This window comes from Podarcis erhardii (assembly GCF_964252035.2).
Source record: "Podarcis erhardii genome assembly, chromosome: 11".
NCBI classification, from domain to species: domain Eukaryota; kingdom Metazoa; phylum Chordata; class Lepidosauria; order Squamata; family Lacertidae; genus Podarcis; species Podarcis erhardii.
Genome location: NC_138501.1, coordinates 17142458 through 17165714, shown reverse-complemented (window position 1 = coordinate 17165714; position 23257 = coordinate 17142458). Strand labels below are relative to the sequence as shown.

General features: G+C 43.1%; 1 protein-coding gene across 3 annotated transcripts in view; it reads left to right on the top strand.

Moving 5' to 3' along the window:
• Positions 1–23257, top strand: part of TNFAIP8 (TNF alpha induced protein 8) — a 44818-nt gene that overhangs the window by 3965 nt on the left and 17596 nt on the right. Inside the window, exon 1 of one of the 3 annotated variants that reach the window (XM_081880604.1) lies at positions 19077–19188. The exons of the other annotated variants lie outside the window; for them this stretch is intronic. Within the exon in view, the coding sequence (XP_081736730.1) occupies positions 19158–19188 (31 nt within the window). The 5' untranslated portion in view covers positions 19077–19157. Of the gene's footprint in view, positions 1–19076; positions 19189–23257 lie in introns of those variants that run through there. 3 annotated transcript variants of the gene reach the window in all.

Genomic DNA, 23257 nt, shown 5'->3' with positions numbered 1-23257 from the left:
TTAGGGAAGAAGAAATGTCTGGAAAGGGTGTGAACAGCCTTATTTATATTTGAGATACAGGTAGCAATCATTCAGAAATCAGATTGAAGTTTTGCAAGATTTGGATAGATTGGAATAATTTTTGATGTTGATAGGAGACAATTTGGCCTTGGTTGTAAGTTCAGCAACTACTAAGAGCACTGTGATTAGAAATTTCCTCTCTTTTGGAGCTCTGTTTGGGGGCAACTGTAGAAAGGAGCCTGGTCTATCAGAGTAAACTCCCTCTCAGATTTAAAACCATGATTGTGCAGCAAGACTGTGCACTGAGAACAGGCTCCTCTACAGACATGTCCCTGCAGCAAGTGGATGATGGGGCTAGGTTGGTAGGGATACTGGTACAAGGCCAATGGGTGCAGCCTCTCATCTGAATGTTATTCTCCTGAAGATTAATGCCAAATAGGGCTGCAGGGTGTTGTTGGCTATCTCAGGGACATGGGTTCAAGCCCCAGTTTGGGCTTGCAGGGGATTGGACCCAATGACTCTCATAGTCCCTTCCTACTCTACAATTCTATGTTCTTGCCTGATCAACAAATCTATGGCTTAACACTCCCACAATTTGAGGCAATGTTCGGTCTAGTTGTCTTTCCAGCGACCATCTGGACAGCTCTCCTGACTGTTGACGGAAGTAGGTAGCATACTTCCCTATACCAGTATACTCTTCAGAAAAAATATTTCAGTTATTGTTGGAATTTCTGCCTTTACAACAGCAGTGATTAATTTGGAAACAACACATAATATTCAGCAGCAAATGTGTATTTGCTTCCATAGTGTGCATGTGACATGGAACTTGGGTCTTATATAAAGCCATGGGTGTTCATGCCATGTACATATGTAACCTTTTTGTGTACTTGTAAAATATTTTAGTATGTAAAGCAGCCGTTAGCAGTCCTAGTGTATCCCAAGGTCTATTATCCTTACCACATGAACTTGCAGACATAATTCTACATGCCACTGCCCAAAATGTGGTGAAGGGAGAAAAGTAAAATCTAAAATACATTACCATGATTTTAATAAGAATTGTATTTCCGGAGAGCCTGTTACAAGGGCAAATGGGTTTGGAAAAGTTATTGATTTTTCGCTTCAATGGGGAGAAAATGAACAATGACAGATAGGTCAATACTCTTATGCTGGTGAAGCTCCATGTACATCATGTAGTAAGGAATTTGATAGGAAGCATTACCTTAAGTTGACCTTGGTAAGGAAGTTGATCTCATTTGAGGAACTGTATCCTTTGTTTTCAAAGGCTAAACTAGATGTGACTACGGCAGCCTCACCGTTCACATATCTGTTCCATTTTTGTATTTTCAAAAAGCACGATCTGGGTAATATTTAACATCAAAAAGAGTTGTATAGCTGACAGCTATACCCTCACATGCCTTATCTTCCCATAGCCCACTGCTAAGAGCCCTTTCCCCCCAACCTGGTGCGCTTCTAGCATTCAGATGGTAAGCCCCTGGAGGGTGAGTGGGAGAAGATTCAGTTGTCTTTACATGTGTACTGTACACTTTTTGCTGTAAATGTTAGCTCCCATGTGATGTGCATAAACAACAAAAATGGATGGCTCAGTGAATCTAACAAAGCACTTTACAAGAAAAGAAAATACAAAAACCAATAAAATTAAACAGTAACAGAAAACATTGAATACTAAGACAAAGTTAAAACCTCCAGTGTCAAGTTAAAATTCATTAAAAGCCATGCTGCCTTAAAATACGTACGCTATGTGTATGATGTAAACCAGGTTTTTCTTCACACATGTGTAAAGGCACTTCCTGTGTATGCGTGTTCATTCGTCTCAACACAATGTAGGATAGCAGAATTCTTGGGCAAAATCTCCTGTATGAATGGGACTACAAAATACTATGAAGTACAGAAGATTCTTTGTTTACTTCATTTTCCATTCTTCTGCATGCGCTTGTGCGCTGTACCATCTGGCACCTGTAGACCAGAAGATTGGATCTTGCTTCTGTTTGGGTGGAACAGCACCTTCATTTAGCAAGGTGGAACCCAGGAACTGTGCAGAAAGCCTAAAGTGTTTGGCTGTTTCCCAACATAACCATTTAATAAGAGGGTGTATGATGATTAATGTTAAAGAAATTTCTTCCTTACATGAGCATAATTGCTAAGTTCTTGTTCACAGCTTAGACTTTCAAGATACTGAAAAGACAAGAGTGATGGGAGTGAGGAAACTTTACATCTGTAACCTGTGCTTATCTGGGCACCTCCTTAGTGCATCTTCTCTGGGCACCAAGGAGTGTTCGGAGGTAATGAGACTCTTGGTGCTGTTTCAAGAGGTCCTTGCTGGTGGCTTCTTCAGCTACTGCGTTCATTTAAAATGCTATTATGTATGGAGCAAGCTCTATGTGTAGCCTGTAGGTTTCAGCTAAAACTCTCCCCATCACTGATCATTGGAAACTGGCCAAAGCCTGTTGTTGTGACATTCATCCACAAGTCACCAACCAGTTTAGACCAATGGGCACATTCAGATTTTTCAGTGAGATCCATGGGCAGTATATTCACTAGCCAAACAAGTCGGAAATTACTACACCCACATCTTGCCATACAGGCAAGCAGGTAATATTAACACAGTTAAAGGGCACATTACAGCCAGTCAAAAGCACTTAAGAGCATGAAAGCATGATGATGTGTAGCCTAGGAATGAGAGAGGCATCATCTGGGAAGAATCCAGAGGGCTGAATAGAGAGGCCTAGGAGGCTGATTTTGGTCCAGGGTCCCCCACCTCATCCTAAATGATCCTAGCCACCTGCCTTTGGTACTAGGGGAGGCTTCACTTAGCAGTGTGGGGTGCACTGGTGCTTTTATTTTCCTTAGTATGACTAAACATATACCTGCATTGCCCCCCCAATTGTTGACTTTTATATTAAATTTGAATTTTCCACCTGAATGTTAATGGTGCTGTATCTAAGATGGAGGAAAAACAAAAATATAATTTTCATTATAGAAACATGAATCGTAGAGACAAGTGGAATACATTTTCATAATGGTGTCTGTATTTCATATTGTCATCTAATCTTCTGTCTACGCTTACAGCAGTGCAAACCGGGCTTTCTTTGCATAGCTCCTTATTTAGATTTGCATAGCAGGTTCTGGAACTGGTTTGTGGATGAGCTGCGCAAATGAATTAAGCATATAATTCAATTGGTGTATGCAAAGAGAGTTAGTGGGAGGCCTTCATTCTGAATATGGAGGAGGCCTTTGTCTAAACTGAACATGGTATGGTGGTAGCAAAAGAAGAATGCCATTTCATGAATGAGAAAAGTTACTGGACATTAAGGTTTGACTTTGTTAATATAGAGCACTTTATTTTCATCATCTGATACTGGTGAGTGGCAAGAAGCATAACCAAGCTATGGAAGTATATAACACTAAGCCATGGTTTGTTAAACTATGGCTTTTTTCATCATCTGAACTCTGCCCAGAGGCTTAACTATGGTTTATTAATGTCCAGCGAACTGCAGTATGAAGCAATAGTTTGTTCTTAAGAACAAACTTTGACTATGTTTTAACAATGGCTTAGTGTTCTGTCCTTAACTACGATTTGTTTGCTGCCTTGCCAAGTTCACTTGCCTCTTCAAGAACCTGTGCAATGGAGATACCACAACACCACCCAGTGCAGGATGAAAGTGAGTGCCTTCAAAAAGAAGTCAAGAAAATTGCCACACGAAATACTCAGTTGTATTCCTTTGTATTCCAGTACCATGGTGATTCTTTTCTATGATAAGCTGGCAGCCATCCTTTTAGACCAGAGAGCCGTATGTCCTTTAGCATACTGCCCTCCAGATGATTTGGACTAAAACTCCTAGCATGACTCCAAAGTGGCAAAGTTTTCAGTTTATTGAATGAGCCTGGGAAGCAAAATAGTGCCCCATCCAATGGTGGATTGATGCTCTGCACCATGGAGGCCATGTGCTAAAGAGCAGGGGCAGGGCAGAGGCAGTAGACTAGTGGTCCAGGCAAAATGGGCATTGCCACATTTCCACTAGGAAAGACAGCAAGGCCCCTAAGAGCAAAAGAAAGCTTGTTAGTACCCTGGAGAGTTCACTTTGGCCAGTTCAGACTAGGACACTCTCTGGGAGAGCTGTGGTCTCAGTAGCATGCTGATGCCTTTTAAGGACTCCTGAAGGCTGGCTGGCCTAACCCACCACATAGCCCCTATTTCCTCTGAGGAGCTGTTCTTAAAAGACCATTGTCTTTTTCTGTAACCACTGGCTTCTATGGCATGGAGGTGGTGAGGGATGATTTAGAGGGGCATCAACTGAGCTGGAGGGGTCCAGTGGTCAGAGAACACAGAAGAAAATTGGGAGGCTGCAGTAGGAATGGGGTGTGGGCTTACCTTTTTTTTACCTGTTGTTAGAAAAGGGAGTGTGGAGAAGTGAGGAGCACTGAATTTTACATTATTCAAAATAATGAGTCAAATACTTCTGAGCTTTAAAGGACAATAAACACATTCATATTTTCTTGCCTTTTATAATGTAACACACACATATATTATAAACTGCATAATTTACTTAATAACGAATACTTTATTAGACTATAATTTAATATAATATAATATAATATAATAATTAATATAATATAATAATACATAAATTAAAATAAATCTTCAAAGAATCAGGAAGTTATGAGCCATGACAAAATGACATATTGTGTCTTTGTCCTTTTTTCTGTTCAGTTAATCTATTTTCAGCTTAGTAGTAGATTTTCTTCATGTTTTCGCCTAGTATTTAATGCATCCATGTGCATATCAGTGTCTTTTCTTTGAATAATCGGGAAATAGCTTTGTGCTGCAGATGGAAATAGAGCTATTTGAATACTTAGTTAACACATAATAACCTAAACAACAAACAAGTTAGACTGACTGCTAGAAAGGTTTCCCAGAATAAATAGGCAAACAAGTAGTGAAGTTATTGAAAGAATTACATGAACTGTATGTGAAATAACATTTTGCCCCCTAGTCCGATGCCATTGTCCGATTTTATCACCAGAAGGGCAGCAAACACCTTCCGGCAGCAATTCAAATATTTAATGCCAAAGTTGTCCCTAAATTACTATATGGCTGCGAAGTATGGACTACAGCAATATCAGGTAACTTGGATCACCCACTTCACATGTTTCTGAGATCTCTTTCTGGCGTCCCGAGATGTGTCTCAGGTGCAGCCCTACGACTTGAGTTTGCCCAGCCCTCAATTGTAAAACGAGCATGGAGTTGAGCCATTTCCTATAGCTCCCACCTACTAGCATCGGATCCTTGAATTAGAGGTGGTTTCTCCAATCTGATCCTAAGAGATATCCATAATTCTCCTTGGAAAACTACAATTAATCTCAAATTTCGCTCTCTTCTCAACTTGAACCGCAAAACTGTTTTTAACTTAGAGTGTATTAGCCCGGCGGCCCTACCTCCAATCAAAAAGAAGCTACAGCAACTTGACTTCTCTAACACAGCTTCCCATGCAAGAGGGCCGTGTTCAGGCTTAGCCCTAGCTATTCCACCCCCTGAAGGGATCCCTCTATACTGCTTCACAATTCCCTCAGCCTTTACCTGTGCCCGTCTCAACTGTTTTCCTACAGCAGTTCTCTCGGGTCGTTACTCCAGAGTTTCCATCGCAAATAGAACATGCACCTGCAATGACACGGCTCTGGAGACTATGGAACATGTAATGCTCTTCTGTCCCAACTGGACAGATGAAAGATCTCGGTTTCTAACTCCTCTCGTGAACAAGCTTCATCTCCCAATCCAGCCTTGGATAGTGTCCCTTCTTCTGCAGGATTCTGACTGTTGGATTACCGAGATGACAGCTAACTTCCTGCTTAGTGTGATGAAGAGGAAAGCGGCACCAACTTCTTCTTTAATACCACAGAAGTAGTCGATACGCCGCACAATCGAACTTGTTTTTGTATTCTCTGTCACTCGATGTTTTAAATCCCTTGTTACTTTTGTTATCCCCATTTTTTTCAAAGTATTCGCCCAGGACGACATCCACTTTTATCTCCCCACCCCCATTTTATGTTGTTATTTCTATGTATATTATGCTATGGCCACATGGCTAATGCAATAAAATCGTCTATTCAGTGTTATTTTGCCCCCTAGTCAAAAATTCACAGAATGAATGGGGGAAATCACTGTGGTTTACTTGCAGTGTGGTTGCTCTAACAAAGGAAGGCTCTTTGATTCCAGCAGAGGTTGTTGTCAGCCAAAAAGGAAAGGAGGCTATTTTCACCAATTTGTAGTCCTCCTCACACCATTTCCCATGCTGTTCTAAAGGAACTGCCAAACTTCTGGAGAAGGTTTTGGGAGGTGATCAGTGCTACTAAAGGAAGGGTGAAAATCACATTCCTTCTCTCTTCCACTGATAAAACCTCTGCTGGAACAAAGAGTCTTCTGCCATGGTAGAAGCTTTCTGATTATTTTATGTGTTAGAGCTTTTGCCTTTATATTACATGAACTCCAGCTTTTGTGTAAGCTGCTACAAGTGGTCTGCATGTCAAGCACCCCTAATCCCCCTGGCTTTATGTTAGGCCTTGCGTTGTCCAGACCCTTGTTTATTTATTTATCTACTTTTGTTGATCGTGTTTTTCCACTGGCTGATGCTAGAGGGTAGTTTTTGCAGAGAGCTAAACTGGGGAAGGCAAACAATATAGAGCTTACCAGTGTGTATCTATGTATATGCCAGAGGGATGAACATCATCTATTGATACTAAGAGAAATGCTGTAGTTGCATACTTTCCAAATGAGGTCAGAGAAGCGAATCGTGCTTTCTCTCTTTGATTTTACTGCTCTGTAATTAGTGTTCTGCCCTCCATGTTGCCATTTGTCTGTCAGGTATTCCTTTAACATTGAGTGTGTCTAGCACTTTCGCTATGCAGCTTTCGGCAAATACTGAAGATGCAACTCTTTACCCTGGTCTTTGACACCTTACATGTGTATTTTCAGGATCCACCCTATTCATGCAACTGTGATTTGTTTTAAGTATTTATATGTCTGAATTTCAAATTATTGCAGCAGCAGCCCTCCTAGACTTGTTCGTGAAGGATGGGTAATAAATTACATAGTCTAGAAAAGTAGTATGCAAATAAAGTGACAGTGACCCAGTTTGAATGTCATGCTAAACCATGGTTTATTGTCATGTACTGTGCTTTTTAAGCAAAAAAGGTGCCTTTACTCACCATGAAATTGTTACAGTAAGTGTCGCACTTTTAACATGGGGGGGGGGAAGATGTGGATACTGCGTACCCTTGAGTACCCGCAGAAATAATAATAATAATAATAATAATAATAGTAGTAGTAGTAGTAGTAGTCATTTGTTTATACCCCGCCCACCTGGCTGGGTTTCCCCAACCACCCTGGGCGGCTTCCAACCAACTATTAAAAACAATACAGCATCAGACATTAAAAACTTACTCAAACAGGGGTGCCTTCAGTTGTGTTTTAAAAGTAAAATAGTTGTTTATTGCCTTGACATCAGCTGGGAGGGTGTTCCACAGGGCAGGTGCCACTACTGAGAAGGCCCTCTGCCTGGTTCCCTGTAACCTGTAAAAAAGCATGGGTTATGTACATGAGCTATAGCAAACTCCAGACTTCTTAGCTCCCCACCTCTCTTCCTGCCATATTGTTGGGTGAAGGAATTTAAACAAGCCAACTTCATAATCCATAGCTTGTTAAACCATACTCCCCAGTTTGAAAGAGATGAGAAGCTATTGCTTAAAAAAAGTGAAACTAAAAGCTTCACATAAAGCATAGGAACTTGGGAAGCTGTCTTAAACTGTGTCAGACCTATGGTTCATCCAGTTCAGTATAGTCCACACTGACTGGCAGCAGCTCTCTAAGGAGTTCAGAGTTCAGGTCTATCCCAGCCCTACCTGGAGATGCCAAGAATTGAGCTTGGGACTTTCTGTATGCTGAGCAAACACTCTACCACTGAACCTCACTGTGGCTCATGTGTGATTTTTTGTGATGTGCAAATGTGGCCAATGAGAACCTTTTAGTAGGACCAGCATTCTAACTGGTCCTAATAAAGGTAGAGGCGAGCTTTTGTGTGTTTTTGACTCCTGACTTCAAATTAAGCTCAATATAAATAAGAGTTTGCAATGAGAAATGCATGAACAGTAAATTGTATTGGTTATGATTTCTGAACAATAACATAACACATAGGTGCCTATTTGTGCGGTTTGCATTTGTGTACAAAGTATAAGTCAAGAGATAATACCTCATTTGTAAGAACATGAACTCTGCAGCATAACTTAACATTTTGCAGTTAATATCTCAATTTATTTTCTGGAATGCTCAGGGACCCAAATGCCCCTCCCCTGTTAATGGGCCAGTTTAAAGTGTGTGTTAGTGCTCAAAAGACCACTAAAATCCAAATGTTATAATGCAACAATTCTAGTCTTGCTCTTTTTTGTTGTTGAATCATTGTACTAGCAGGATCATTTTATAGCAGGATCCTTGAAATCATTAGATGAGTTTACAAAACACATCACTCCTCTATGTTTTCACTCCTGTCTTTCCTGTGTTCTTAAGAGTCTTTATGACTCTCCCTTTTAATGTTTTCAGAATTCACTCTGTGACTATTAGATGTTTGAGCAGTGATACTATGGGAACACCCATGTTGTAACATGACTCATATTTGTTCTTATTTGCAAGGAGGCTTAAATTCAGTTGTGTCATTCCTACTACTTGGGATGCATTTGCTTATTGTTGTTGAGCAAGAACTGTGATTGCATTCCAGCTTACTACATCAGTTTCCACTTAAGATAAATGCCATGGTCATGGTTGCATCAGTACTAGGCTGTTCTCTAACTGGGAACAATCAAATATTGCATCTTATCACTAGGTATATAATTCTGCAGAATAATTTAGAATAATGTTTCATCTCAATCCAGATAATATGGAAATGTTGACAAAGTTTCATCAGTTTGATCAGAGATTTGCCTGTTCTGTTCACACTCTCTCCACTATTAATGATAACGTATGCAGCTTGTGTTTGCTTCTAGTTGTAGAATTGCATATCCTGGTGGCTGCTAAAGCTGAAGTGCCTTAAGTACTTCAGATTGATGCACCAGTGCACCAGCTGGTACAGTAGAAGGCAGAGTCTTCTGGCCTCTTCCATATATGCTTTGCTTCTCCCCAAGCCTTAAATGATTAGGGCTGAACAGTCAGGGTAAGGAAAGTTTTATATCTAGGCTGGGGCCAAGGATAGGGGATGGAAGTGAAACTTCCCTCCCAATGATGATTGTAGATAGGGAGACATACAGAGGTAGATGAAAGTATATAAATGGGAGATCAGGGCTAATTACATCAAAGCCCTTTCCCCCTCTGCTTTGACTGCTGCACTTCAGAATCTGGGAGTGCCTATCAGCTGTTCTCGTGGCCTGGTGGTAGTGGTGGTGATGTTAAATGATGGGTCTGTCCAGAATAAAACATCCCTCATCCAGATTCTGATCATGAAAGAGGGAGCCTGCTTGGCATATGTAGCTGAGACATGGGCAGATGAGTTTTTGTGGTGTTGGAGAAAGCTTTCACTGTGGTTTTGGGGGACTTCAGTATGCATGCTTTTCACACAATTACTCCTCACCATCACTGTTAAGCATGCATGTCACCTTGGTACTCCAGTGACCTATTGATAATAAAACAGGAGGGCTACAGGCACTCCAAAATCTAGTATCCAGACTTGAAATTTTATGCATCCCCATCCTTAACTGCTTATGTGTATCTCCAGCTGTGAAATCACCTATGCATGAATAAAGGGAAAGGCTGTGTGTCTAACAAATATCTGAGAAGCATTGTGAGCCTGTTTAAAAAGTGATGATTGGACTGAGTTTGAAATACTGTGCTATACAGAAGCACAGCAAGGTAGCTTCCCTGAGGAGTTTTGAAGCTAAACATCTAGAAAAATAAGTACCACCTTTTATTTCTTTGTTGACTAAACATATACTTTGTTTGCTGCTCAGATGTATTTGTTTGCACTGTGCATAAGCTTTGTTACATGGCTATTGGAATAATCTAGTTTGAACAAGAGGAAAGCAGAATCCTAAGGTCAAATGTAACAGCTGCAAAATAGCTTTCCTCTCTGGTTTTTAGCACACTTGGATTCAAACCATTTGGGATGTGGTATCGATACTAATAACAAACTTAGGAAGTCTCTCAAACTGTATATAGGAAAGACGATGAAATTTTGACTTTTCTTCTGATACTACTATAGAGTAGTATTCAATGCTAGTCCTACTTTGAGTGGACCCATTGAAGTTAATATGTATGACTAATTTAGGTTCACTAATTTCCATAGGTGTACTCTGGGAATGTTTTAGTTGAATGCAACCCATAGTAACTTGTGTCAAACTTTCTAATTCTTCTCTCCTGTATTTTAGGGAATGTGGCCATAAAAGAAATTGATATTAATGTTCATGGATTTGTGTGATTATGTGGATTGCCTCCAATAACCTTGTTGAAAATTAATCCTTTAAACTGATATAGTAAGAATATATATATATATATATATATATATATATATATATATATATATATATATATTGTGTGTGTGTACACCCCCCCCCCCAAACTTGTGTAAAATTCTTGTCAAGTTTTAATGCTTCTAATGGTTGTGTTCAAACCAGCAGCAAACTTATTCCTGTGTAAAAGGATATGGTTTCTTAGTGATCAAGTGCCATCTAGTGCCATGTTGATACAACTACATTTTCTAAAGCTTGAACCAAATTTAGAATACTGTAGATAAGAATTCCTTAATTGGGGTCTGTTCACACAGTTTTAAACTGAGTCCAGATTACTGAATTATGGATTTATCTTGGGGAAAATAACTAGATCAAATCTGTAACATTAATTCTATCTAATTTTATATGGGATTCATACACAGATACTACTGCATGGCAAAACTCTTTTGAAGATAAAAGCAGGCTTTCAAGAGAGAGGCAGGTGCCATGTGTGTTTAAGGTTTTAAAATGAGTGAGTGCAAAAAGTAGCTGCTTGCTTCCAGGCCATTATTAGATGTCTTCTGTGTTTTAGTATGCAGTTTAGATGACCTGTTTTGCATACATGCATTGCAAATGAACTTTCATTTCGCCTTATCACACATCTGTGGAAGGCAGGAACCAATTACCTTGGTTTTGAGCATATTAAAACCAATAGCTGTATGGGAATTCAACTTTTCCTTGAATAAAGCATCCTAAAAATGTCTTCTTTTTTAAAAAACCCAGGAGTTGTGAAGCTTCAAGTTCCTGTAGAACTCTTGCAGGGAGGTGGGACCGATTTGGATGGTCTGCCCCCGCCACTTAATGGATCCAAATGGTTTCCAAAGAGTGGTAGGGGATGCTTTATCCCATGTTGATGGCCTGTGGGAGCAGGGCCGGGGCGGGAGAGTGCTAGAGTCCTGTCTTGAAATATCTACATTGGCTCCCAGTATGTTTCCGAGCACAATTCAAAGTGTTGGTGCTGACATTTAAAGCCCTAAATGGCCTCGGTCCAGTATACCTAAAGGAGTGTCTCCATCCCCATCATTCTGCCAGGACACTGAGGTCCAGTGCTGAGGGCCTTCCTGTGGTTCCCTCACTGCGAGAAGCCAGGTTATAGGGAACCAGGCAGAGGGCCTTCTCGGTAGTGGCACCTGCCTGGTGGAACACCCTCCCACCAGATGTCAAAGAGAAGAACAACTACCAGACTTTTAGAAGACATCTGAAGGCAGCCCTGTTTAGGGAAGTTTTTAATGTTTAACAGACCACTGTATTTTAAAATTTTGTTGAAAGCTGCCCAGAGTGGCTGGGGTGTAAATAATAAATTATTATGATTATGATTATTACTACTGCACAAAATACTGAACCATGGGGCTTGGAAGTTTGTCAACCTTAGTAGGAAAAGAGGCTGACATGTCATGGTCTGTTACTGTGCACTACAGTGTCGATGTATTGCCACTCTCAGCTGCATTACTTATGGTGCAATCCTATACATGTATACGCAAGAAGCGCCGTGAATTCAATAGTGCTTATTCCCACTTAAGTGGATATAGGATTGTAGCCTAAGGGTTGGATCCAATAAAGTTGTACCATTTGCACAAAGACTTTTGCTTGCACAGCAGAACTTTCCTTCCCTCTCCATATCCACCCCATCCCCTGTGGAGGGCTTGGGAAAACACCCAGAACAGGATGCATCAGTAGCGGAGGAAGGGGGGTGGGTGACACGGGCAGCACTGCGGCTGCAGGGTACCCTCCAGCGTATGGGCCCAGCACTGCCTGAAAATGCAGCATGGGACGCATGTGGAGCGTGGCCTGTAGGCTGCCCCAGCTGCCACCTTTCTCCCTGTCGCGGTTGCCCTCTAGCTGGCCCCTGCCCCAACTCGTGCTGCCCAGTGGGCAGCTAGTTCTGCCCCCATGGTGTCTCATCCCGTCTCCTGTGTGGGTGCTTGAGAGGCTAGCTATGCTGCTCGTGTGTGGGGCGGGGGAGATGCATTCACCAGGCTGGGAGAAGTCAAGTGGTGCAGCTACCCACTGCCGGCACCCCTGTGCTTCTCCTCCCCTAGACATGCTCTGACATGCGCCTGGTAGCTCTGGCTCCTGGCCTGGCGAGGGAAGGAGTGTGGCAATGCTGCTGGTGTGGAGGGAGTGGAACCCTGTCCTCCGCCTCCTCCTGTTGCTGTCAGGAAAAGCTTCAAGGAAAAGATTTCAGATGTTTCTCTAAGTTACATATTGTTTTCCCCATATTTATTTACCTACTTAACTTATATAGCTGCCCCATAGCAGAAGTACTCTCGGAAGCCAATGTGGTTTGAGTGTCAGACTGAGACCTAGGTGATCAGGGTTCAAATCCCCACTCAGCCATGAAACTCACTGGGTGACCCTGGGCCAGTCACAGCCTCTTAACCTACCTCACAGGATTCTTGTAGGAGGGGGTTGGACCTTGTACTCCTTGGAGAGAAAAGGTGGGGTATAAATGCAATAATCTCTTCTCCGTACCTGCTTAAGAAAGCTGCGGAGGCCAGCCAGATTGAGAGTTCAGTTGCCAACCTGGCATCCAGAGATCTCCGCGTGGTCACAGTTGGACCTGCACCACTCGCAAAATGTGCCTTGTGCCTGGCTACTTTCTGATACTGCCTGTGCATAGTGGAGAGTAGCTGGGTATACTTGCCCTGGGCCTTGAAAGGCTAAGCCAGCTCGGGGGGGGGGGGGGCTGCCTGACTTAGGCTGTTGTGCCCAGAATGCCCTATGCTTTCCAGCAAGAGTGAGGCTGTAGCATGCAGAGTTGGAGGCTAAGAAAGGGGGGAAAGTGAGAAAACTGGCAGTGTGGTTAACTGGTTTTGAAGGAAGGAAGGAGGAGGAGCTGGTGAAAGAAATGGATGGTTTGAGCCTCCTTTAAAGGAACTTAGGAGAAATCCAGTATTTCTAATATGAGTACTGATAAACTGGAAATAAAGGGGAAGCAGGGTGAGGGAAGCTGTTAAAGGAGGGATTAAAGAAACTGACAGTTTGTGGAGTGGGGAAAGGGTACAAGTTAAAGGGGTGAAATGAGATGGGAAGATGAAATTGTGGATGGGTAAAACTATTTTGAGGTGCATATGGAAGTGAAAATATAAAAGCCATCTCTGCTTAGACATAGATCAGCGATTTCTGCCTAAAATAAAACATAAACCACCATTGGATGTTCCTAAAAAGTTAGTCTATAAATAATTGTATGACTAAGAACAAATTTATAAAATAAAAAGGAGAGTCTAAATCAGGTTGCCTCCGAAGCCAATATCTGTTCTTAATTATTGGAATTCCCTACCACAAGGAAATTGCTGTGACAAAGAGATTAGATAGAAGTGTCAGTAATTGCTCATCAATTATACCTACCGTATTTTTCGCTCTATAACACGCACCTGACCATAACACGCACATAGTTTTTAGAGGAGGAAAACAAGAAAAAAATATTCTAAATGAAACAGTGGATATATGATTTTTGTGGTTCATGCTGTGGTCACAGACATGTGATCTGACGGTGAGTTTGGGGTAGCCCAATGCAAAAATCCTGAGGATCCATGTGGATCCATGCTTTGTAACCACGTTTTTGCGCCATTGCGACCCCATGAAACAGTGGGTGCGTGTGTGTTTTGGTGCAGGCTGTAGCCATGGATATGCTATGTGATCTGATGGTGAATTTGGGGTGACCTAGTGCAAAAATCCTGAGGATCCATGTGGATCCGTGCTTTGTAACCACGTTTTAAGTGGGGAGGGAAGGAAAAGAACTCAAGGGACAAGGAGCTCGCGTGGGGGGTGTGGAGAAGGATGCTGCTGATAATGCAGGAGAGGCTCCTCTCCAGCTTTGCTCCTTTAGAACAAGCAGGCTCTGCGTCTCTCCCTCCTCCCCGGCAAGGAAACCATGATAGTAACCACTCTGAGACAAATCAAGAAAAATTGCGACCAACACTCTCCCCCAACAAGCGCAGTGAGGTCAAAACACACACACAGGCAGAGAGGGAACTGGCCCTAAAGTCGCAGGGCGCTGGGGGAGTGAACGGGAAGCAAGAGAAGGAGAAGGAGCCCTCACACACACAGAGACACACAGAGTGTCAATTCTAAAGTCGGAGGGACAGCGCAGGGAGAGTGAATGCGAAGCAGGAGGAGGAGAAGGAGCCCTCTCTCTCACGCACACAGACACAGAGTGTCAATTCTAAAGTCGGAGGGAGAGTGCAGGGGCGAAGGGGAAGCAGGAGGAGGAGAACAATAGCTCAAGCACACACACACACAGCCCCTACAGTGGCTAATCCAAAATCGGACAGCAAAAAACTGCAGGCAGGGACAGAGAGTACGGGGTTGTTTTAAAGCAGCCAACCCCGCTCTGCTTCTCTCCCTCCTCCCGGCTAGGCTGGCTGAAAAGCTTCGCTGCTACTTAGCAGCTCAGTGGGGAGGAGAGAGGAACATAGAGGACGGGGTTTTTTTAAAGCAGCCAAGCCCGCTCTGCTTCTCTCCCTCCTCCCCAGCTCGGCTCGCTGACAGGAGCCGCTTACACCCGCTTTGCTGTTTCAAAGCAAGCCACCGACTGCTCACAACTGCAGCAGATTCCCCCGCCATCTGTAGGCATTCGCTCCATAACACGCACAGACATTTCCCCTTACTTTCTGGGAGGAAAAATCTGCGTGTTATGGAGCGAAATTTACGGTATTTCTGTCTCTATTGACCATCATTTTGTTATCAACTCTGCTCCTTCACTGCCATTTTATGAGTCATGGGCCAGCTCAAGTGAGCCCTAGGAGGGAATTTTGAGGACTGCTGGACCTTATTGATCAAAAGGAGATCTTTGAACTGAGGTCAGAAACATACTGGAAAACAATAGGAATATTTCAACAGTGGCAAAATGTTAATTGTGGAAAACCCCTGTTTGAAGTTTCTTTGTGAACACTTAAAAGGCAGCCCTATTTGTCATGAATTAAAAACTATCCAGTCTGGATGTTACCAAAGCAAGACAAGGCCAGATTCAAAAGCACTCCCGAGCTTTGAACTTGCTGTTACAGGAAAAATACAGCACTCTGTAAAAAAAAAACAAGTTAAATATTGTTCCGTTGCTCAAGTAAATTCTCTACCAACATAACTTAGATTTTTCTGTTTTTCTGTTTTGCTTGTTTTCATTAACAGTATTTAATGCTCAAGTGATTGGTAACTCGCCAGTTGCTTGTTTGAGTTGACGGGGCACAGGGAGAGCTTCTTCACATGTAGTCTAAGAATCACCTCGGGCACTGTTGGTACGAACAGTGCCTCTTCCACAAGAGACCAATACATCTCATGGCAATTACCATGACTGACACAATTGCAGCAGCCTTTGGTCTTGCAAAGCACCACAAAAGCCTGTTGAAGAAGACACTTAGATTGTGCAGAGTTGTTGCAAGAAGAAAGCGCAACATTAGTATTGATATTGTCATCCTGAACTGTAACATTAAAACAATTTACCTAGGACATACCGTATTTTTCGCCCTATAGGACGCACCTTTTTGCCTCCAAAAATGAAGGGGAAATGTGTGTGCGTCCTATGGGGCGAATGCAGGCTTTCGCTGAAGCCTGGAGAGCGAGAGGGGTCGGTGCGCACCAACCCCTCTCGCTCTGCAGGCTTCGCGGACCTCTCCGCAAGCAGCGGGAGCGCTCCCGCTGCTTGCGGAGAGTTGCCTGCATGCCGAAGCCTGCGCGCGCTGAGCTCAGCACGTCCAGGCTTCGCGGACCTCTCAGCAAGCAGCGGGAGCCAGCGCTGGGCTCCCACGGCTTGCAGAGAGCTGCCTGTTTGGCGGCTGGGGCGGGGGAAGCTTGGGCCTCCCCCGCCCCAGCCCCGCACCTGGGGGGGGGGAAATAATTTTTTCCCCTTTATTTCCCCCCCAAAAAACTAGGTGCGCCTTATGGGACGGTGCGTCCTATAGGGCGAAAAATACGGTACTTCAGTAGAAGCAATTTCAAAACAAAAGCATAAAACTTTTAAACAACTTAAGAATAGGCTAATTACAGAGCTATGTCACTATCAGTAAAGCTGATAGTTCATACAACAGTAAAGGTTCAATATTCAACGTTGTAATTTTATGTTGTGAACCGCACTGAGACCTGCAGATGAATGCCTCCCTAAATGATGATTAAGGAAACCGAATTATGATTCTGTATCATGTCTGAACTGATGAACCTTTGCTTGCAATTGGACACCATAGTTTGAAGTGGGGTTGGAAACTATGATTCACACTCAGTTTGAGCCAGTTGAAACAGGGCTCCAAGTACCTTGAGAACCATGAACATACCTGCCTGTCCAGAGTACTTGACCCACCTGTGGTGGCTCCACACCTGCATGTGGGGACATAATATGTGAATGCTGTTCACATACATACACTAAAACCTTCCAGTTGATTTCCTAAATGAAATCTGGTACAGTGGTGCCCCGCAAGACGAACGCCTCGCAAGACGGAAAACCCGCTAGACGAAAGGGTTTTCCGTTTTGGAGGCGCTTCGCAAGACGAATTTCCCTATGGGCTTGCTTCGCAAGACGACAGCCCATAGGGAAATCTCCGGGACAGTGGGGAAGCGCAGCTCGTCTTCCCCGCTGTCCTCGGACCTCCTCCGAAGCCTGGCGGCGGGGCGGGGACACCTCCTCCCGCCGCCGGGCTTCGGAAGGATGCCCCGATGCCGGGCGGCGAGGCGGGAACGCCTCCCCCCGCCGCCCGGCATCGGAACGATGTCCCGAAGCTGAGCGGCGGGGCGGGAAAGTCTCCCCCCGCCGCCCGGCTTCGGGGCATCGTCCCGATGCCAGGCGGCGGGGCAGGAACGCCTCCCCCCGCCGCCCGGCTTCGGGGCATCGTCCCGATGCCGGGCGGCGGGGCGAGAAAGCCTCCCCCCGCCGCCTGGCATCGGAACGATGTCCCGAAGCCGGACGGCGGGGCCGCGAAGCCTGGGCGCGCTGGCAACTCTCCGCAAGGAGCGCTCCCGCTGCTTGCGGAGAGGTCCGCGAAGCCTGTCCTGGACCTCTTCTGAAGGCAGGCGGGGGGCAAAAGTCTTTGTCCCCCCTGCTTGCCTTCCCAGGGGCTTTTAAATCGCCCGGACAGCGGAGAAGTCCTCCGCTGTCCCGGGCGATTTTAAAATGCCGCCCGCCAGAAGAGGTCGGGGGAAGGCGGTTTCCATAGGAACGCATTAATTGATTTTCAATGCATTCCTATGGAAAACCGTGCATCGCAAGACGAAAAACTCGCAAGACGAAGAGACTTGCGGAACGAATTAATTTCGTCTTGCGAGGCACCACTGTATATGCATAGGCATAATATCATACACATGCACATAGTGAGACTCGAGTGGTGCTTGCATGCTGTCTGGGTGAGGTTGGCAGGCACGCTTGTTCTCCCCTCTCTATCCAGTAGATGAGGCAGGTGTGTATCATCTAAACCAGCCCCAAGATTTGGTATACAGTGGTACCTCGGGTTACATACACTTCAGGTTACATACGCTTCAGGTTACAGACTCCGCTAACCCAGAAATATTCCCTGGGGTTAAGAACTTTGCTTCAGGATGAGAACAGAAATCGTGCAGCAGCAGCAGCGCAGCAGCAGCACAAGGAGGCCCCATTAGCTAAAGTGGTGCTTCAGGTTAAGAACAGACCTCCAGAACGAATTAAGTTCCTAAACTGAGGTACCACTGTAATGCCTCAGAAACCACAGTTGCAGACATTGTTTTCATATGCTTCTGGCCCTTTCAGTTTAGGAAAGCTGAGAGGGCAGAATATAAAAGCAGACAAGGTACTGCAAGTCATGGTTTTCCTTGTACATTTGGAAGCACAAACCATGAAGAAGAAGAAGAAGAAGAAGAAGAAGAAGAAGAATATACCGCCCTATACCCAGAGGTCTCTCAAGCCATGGTTTGGGTTCTAAACTCTGCTTACAACAAACAGTGGTTTAGCACCAGGTCTATCTGATCTGAGACATTAAAGGTGTGAAATGCACAGATAAGGGGGGCAGAGGCAAAAATATTTCACCAAAATTGCTCCTGTTGTGGACAGATAAAAAGCCACAGTCTGAATTTTAAAATAAAGCTGGAAGAAACAATGCTTAAGTGTGTATAATTTTATTTTTTTAAATATACCTTTTCCTTCCTTGAGTCTTTCCCACCCACACCCACCCTATAAAGCAATTCATACTCAGATATCAAGTTAATTCTTAATAGCTCAAAACACTGTTTTAGACAATTACAGTTGGAGGTTGTAGGCCCATGCTGCTTGTCAGCCTCTTAATGAGATATTAAAAACTTAGTGGCTTTTCTGCTGTTTTGTCTAAACTGCCTTTCATGTGCATGTGTGTGCTCACACTGCTTAGCAAGCTCTAACAAGTAGAAGTCCACCATTTGAAAGGCTAAAATAGAATAAAATATATAAAGTGTGATTCCTTGCAAATGAAATGGGTGTCTGCAAAGGTGCTCCTTTTCAGACAGTTGCTCAGAATGCCATTCCGAAAGAGGCGGAAACTTTTAGAGCAGCTGAGCTGTGATTCGTTGGTTTCACAGAACTTTTCCTCTCTTAATCCCAGCCCCCCTTTTTTTCTTTTGAGAAGTTGACTTTGCTGCTTCTCAGACGTGCACGTCATCCGCAATCTCCAGAGATTTAGTGTGATACCATGAGCGCTGAGGCAGATGAATCTAAAGAAGGTATGACTTTAGTGTTTTCTAAGATTTGGGTTTTTGTTTTTGAAAAAGTTCGCGTCTCCTTCAGAGCTGCTTCTGGCAGCAATATGAGATGATGAATAGAGATTTGTGCTCTCAGTAGCACTGAGCTCTTCGTAGGGGAGGGGAGAAAGCAAAAGGCATCTAAAGACTGCTGTTCAGATTTCACTGAAAATGCAGAAACACGAGCCTTGATGCCAATGGCGTTTTGTTTGTGCAATGATAACTATATACAATACACAGTATTATTAATGTTCAAAGGGCTGAGTGCTATGTATTCACACAAGCAACAATGGCTTAAGTTGAAAGGGGAAGATACTTTTTTAAAGTAGATGCAGTGTTCCTTTTGCAAAAGGAAGTTGTGTAATACAGAGAACTGAAAGATCGTTATTTTTAGGAAGGAGGTTTCTTGGCGTTAACAACTTCTTTTTCCAGTGTGGGTATATACTCTTGATGTATGTATGCTTTTAAGTAACACTAGGTCTGAAACAAAGCTTGTCAATGTGGAAAACAATTCCATTTACTTTTATGATATGGAAGAGCATGTGGAGAGCTGGAAATACCCCAATTATCTGTGTAAACATAGAGGAGGGGGTATTTGGTGGAGGAAAGGAAGAAATGGCTTTCTGAAATGTTAATACAAAAACCATTTAAATCAGAGGTTTGGTGAAGGGGTGGGAATGGGGTAAGGACAATGCCTTAAAAAATGTGGGCACACTTTTAAAAACTGGAATTTCCTGACTTGTTAAGAAGCCAGATAAACTTGCCTTAAATAAAGGGCTGGTATAAGCTAGTTAGAACACCAGTTTGTAGTAAATCAGGAAACTTTTCAAAACACTGGAATGCTCCTCTATTCTCCCCATGGCTTATCTGATACCCCCACCTTGCCAATGTTTTCAACATAGCTCTTATCCTTCCAGTTGGAGTTGAAGGAGTGTGTATTTCTTAGCACAGAAAAAACACAGCCTACTAAATGAAATCCACAAACTGCAGCATAGCTAATTAACAAATACATTGATGCTAAAAACATTTTAATACTGATCCCTTTCCTTTCCTCATCAACCAAGAGAATAAATGTGAATCCATTTCCATTGAACAATTGTAAAACTGTACTAAACCTTTCTTCTCTGGCAACTCCTCAGTGCAGTGTTCTCCTGGCGGCACGTTCATTCCAACCCTCCTGTGTGCGAGATGAGTAAGCAGCATGCATGCTATGACATGACACAAGGATTGCAGGAAAACCTTTTGAAAGTGGCCTTCGTTTCACATGAACATTCAGTTGATTTAAGATAAAACATCCAAATTGCCCCTGCTATCTTTGCTACAGGGTGATTGTTCTTCTGCTGACATCTTGAGATGCCCCTATGTGCTTCTGTTTTCTACAAAACTCCTGAGTTTCACATGGAGCAAGGTGAAACTTCTCTCAAGGGGGGTAATTAAGGAAAACAAAAATACATGTTGGCATTTGTAAAAGTTGAATACAGTATATTGTGTCTCAGTTTACAAACCTGTTTCAGTGTGCTGGCACCTCTAGGGCACATTGGGTGGGGGGGCTATAAGGAGAGGGGAGAATAGCAGGAAATTACCTACCCCCCAATTCTGTTGATGAATTTCTTCTGTCCACCCAAAATTTAGGTTGCAATATTTCAGTTTTAAGCGGGATTGATGGCTGTTGTAGTTAGAGCTTACGATGTGAGACATAGAATGGAGAAAAAGGAAAATAATGATGAAACCAAACAATATATTTGTTATAAAGATTTGTATCCAGAGTTCCACTCAAGTGTTTAAATTAAAGACCACAAACTTTTGCTAATTGTGTTGATGTATGTCATTACAAAAAAGCATTGTAAACTTTTGGGCCTGATAACTTACCTGTTCTTCTGTGGATGCTGGGATCATAAATGAGCTCCTCTTTCCAGTGCTATGCCTCAGTTGCAATGCAATCCTGTGCATTATTGCTCAGAAATAACTGTTCCCAATGGGGAGCTGCTTCTAGGTAAGAGTGCAGAGGACTCCGGCCTTGAACAGCAAGTTAAAAGGAACAGTAGCATATTGGTAGTCACACTCCTAAGAAGACTTATCAGGCCTGTTTGTTTTCCATCTTTTGCTGGCCATCTATGCTTTTTCTTTTCAGACAGGCCTTTGGACAGTGTTGATGCTATTCCTGACTCTGATTACTGTGTGTGTGGCTTTTTATTTAAGCTGCATTTGTGTGTGTGTGTGTGTGTGTGTGTGTTTGTCTTATAAGCTGTTTCAGAAGAGCTGCAAGGGGAGAGATAAAAAATATAAAATAATGTCTTGGGTTAGGAAATTTGAGTTGGGAAAATAGGGCTCTTAATTTTTGTTTTGGCAGAGGTCTTGTTAATGTTGTTCATTTCATTCTTCCATGGCTTTGCAGCATTTGTGTGCTTCTTTCCTGTTTTCTGTATTTTCCAGATGAAGATTGCTCACATACTGGCCTTTTAATATCCCATAACAAATGAGGCTGCTAAGGAGCAATTACACTGGAACATTATAATTGATTTCTAAACCTCAATGGATCAATAGAATTGTGCTTTTTGCTACATTCTGTATTAAATTTTGTATTAAATTTTCGACCACAAACTATTATTAGAGGTATTTGTACTGGACTGATGTTCAGCACAACTAATTTTAAGCTAAATATCTGTAACATCATGTTCCCTTAAATACTTTGGGGGGAGTGAGTTAATGTGAAAATTGCCATCCTGGTTAGAATAATTGCTTTCTTAGTTGAGCTGAACACATATTTTCCCCAATTTAGTAGTAATGCTTCTCCTTCTTGCACAACACAGTCGTGTTGCAGTATAGTGTGGGCAGGGTTAAAGTTAGGGGAGGTTTAGAGTTAAGTCAGACAGATGTTTCAGCTACTTCCTTGATTTTGGGATAGATGGGGTGGGAAAGGTTGGAGGACATTCTTTGCTAAAAGGTGTATCCCACGTTAAAAAGAGGCATTTTGACACTTATTTTTGGGGTTTGAATCTGTTAGGTGTGCAGCCTCACCTCTGTACTTTTTCACAGTCTACTTCTGGGTAAGATAGAAAACTGTATTTGAACTACTAGGACATAGTTAATTAGAACTTACTAATGCTTCGTTATTTGTATGATCCATAAAGTCACACCAGAATAATTGTGGTGGTGCTGGTGGTTCATATTAAAACTGCTTACCATCTTCAGGCAGTGGTTGTTGTTGCAGCTTGGCATGGGGCCACGAGGAGAGCTGGGGGTGAGAATCAACTGCATGGCCAGCTGATGTCAGCAATGGTCTTGACGGCTGTGGGGAGCTGGCAAATGGACCAGTTGGCACCCTGGTGGGGGCGCAGTGCCCCAGTGGCAGACTTGACAGTCCCAGTCTTCTGTTTGGTCCACCACCGGCCATAAAAGCTGGCTGCGCTGGGTGTGGGGCATTGTCAGTGAAGTTAACTCTCTTTATTCAGAGAAACACAACAGCTCAGGCCTAGTGAGGGCAGCAACTCTTTCCAGTAGATCTTGCCCCAATGAGGCAGTTACGACAACTGAAGGTACCCGCTGGTGCCTGCTGCACACCTCTGCATCCAGCCAGTCCATGACACAGAGTTTATCAATATAGCAATTGTTATGGCTTAAATATTTAATAAATCTTTCACAATGTCTGTAGTTTAGAAAAAGGAAATGGATCCAACATTAGTATGCATTTACTTTAAGTTATTTGATTATTCTGCGATAGTCTGACCATTTACTCTTCTGCAAATGACTGAACTGAGGTGGCAAACATTATAAGGTCAGAATCTGACCTGTGGTTGTTTTTTAGTGTTAAATAAGAGAAGCCAATCAATACCTCAATGGGACTTGAACCAACTTGCACACACACTACATCATAATGCAGCATGAATGATAGTCTAGACATATTGAATGATGTGGACATTTCATGTAACTATTACATTAAACATCCACATTATCTGTTATTGTTGTTTAGTCGTGTCCGACTCTTCGTGACCCCATGGACCAGAGCACGCCAGGCACTCCTGTTTTCCACTGCCTCCCACAGTTTGGTCAA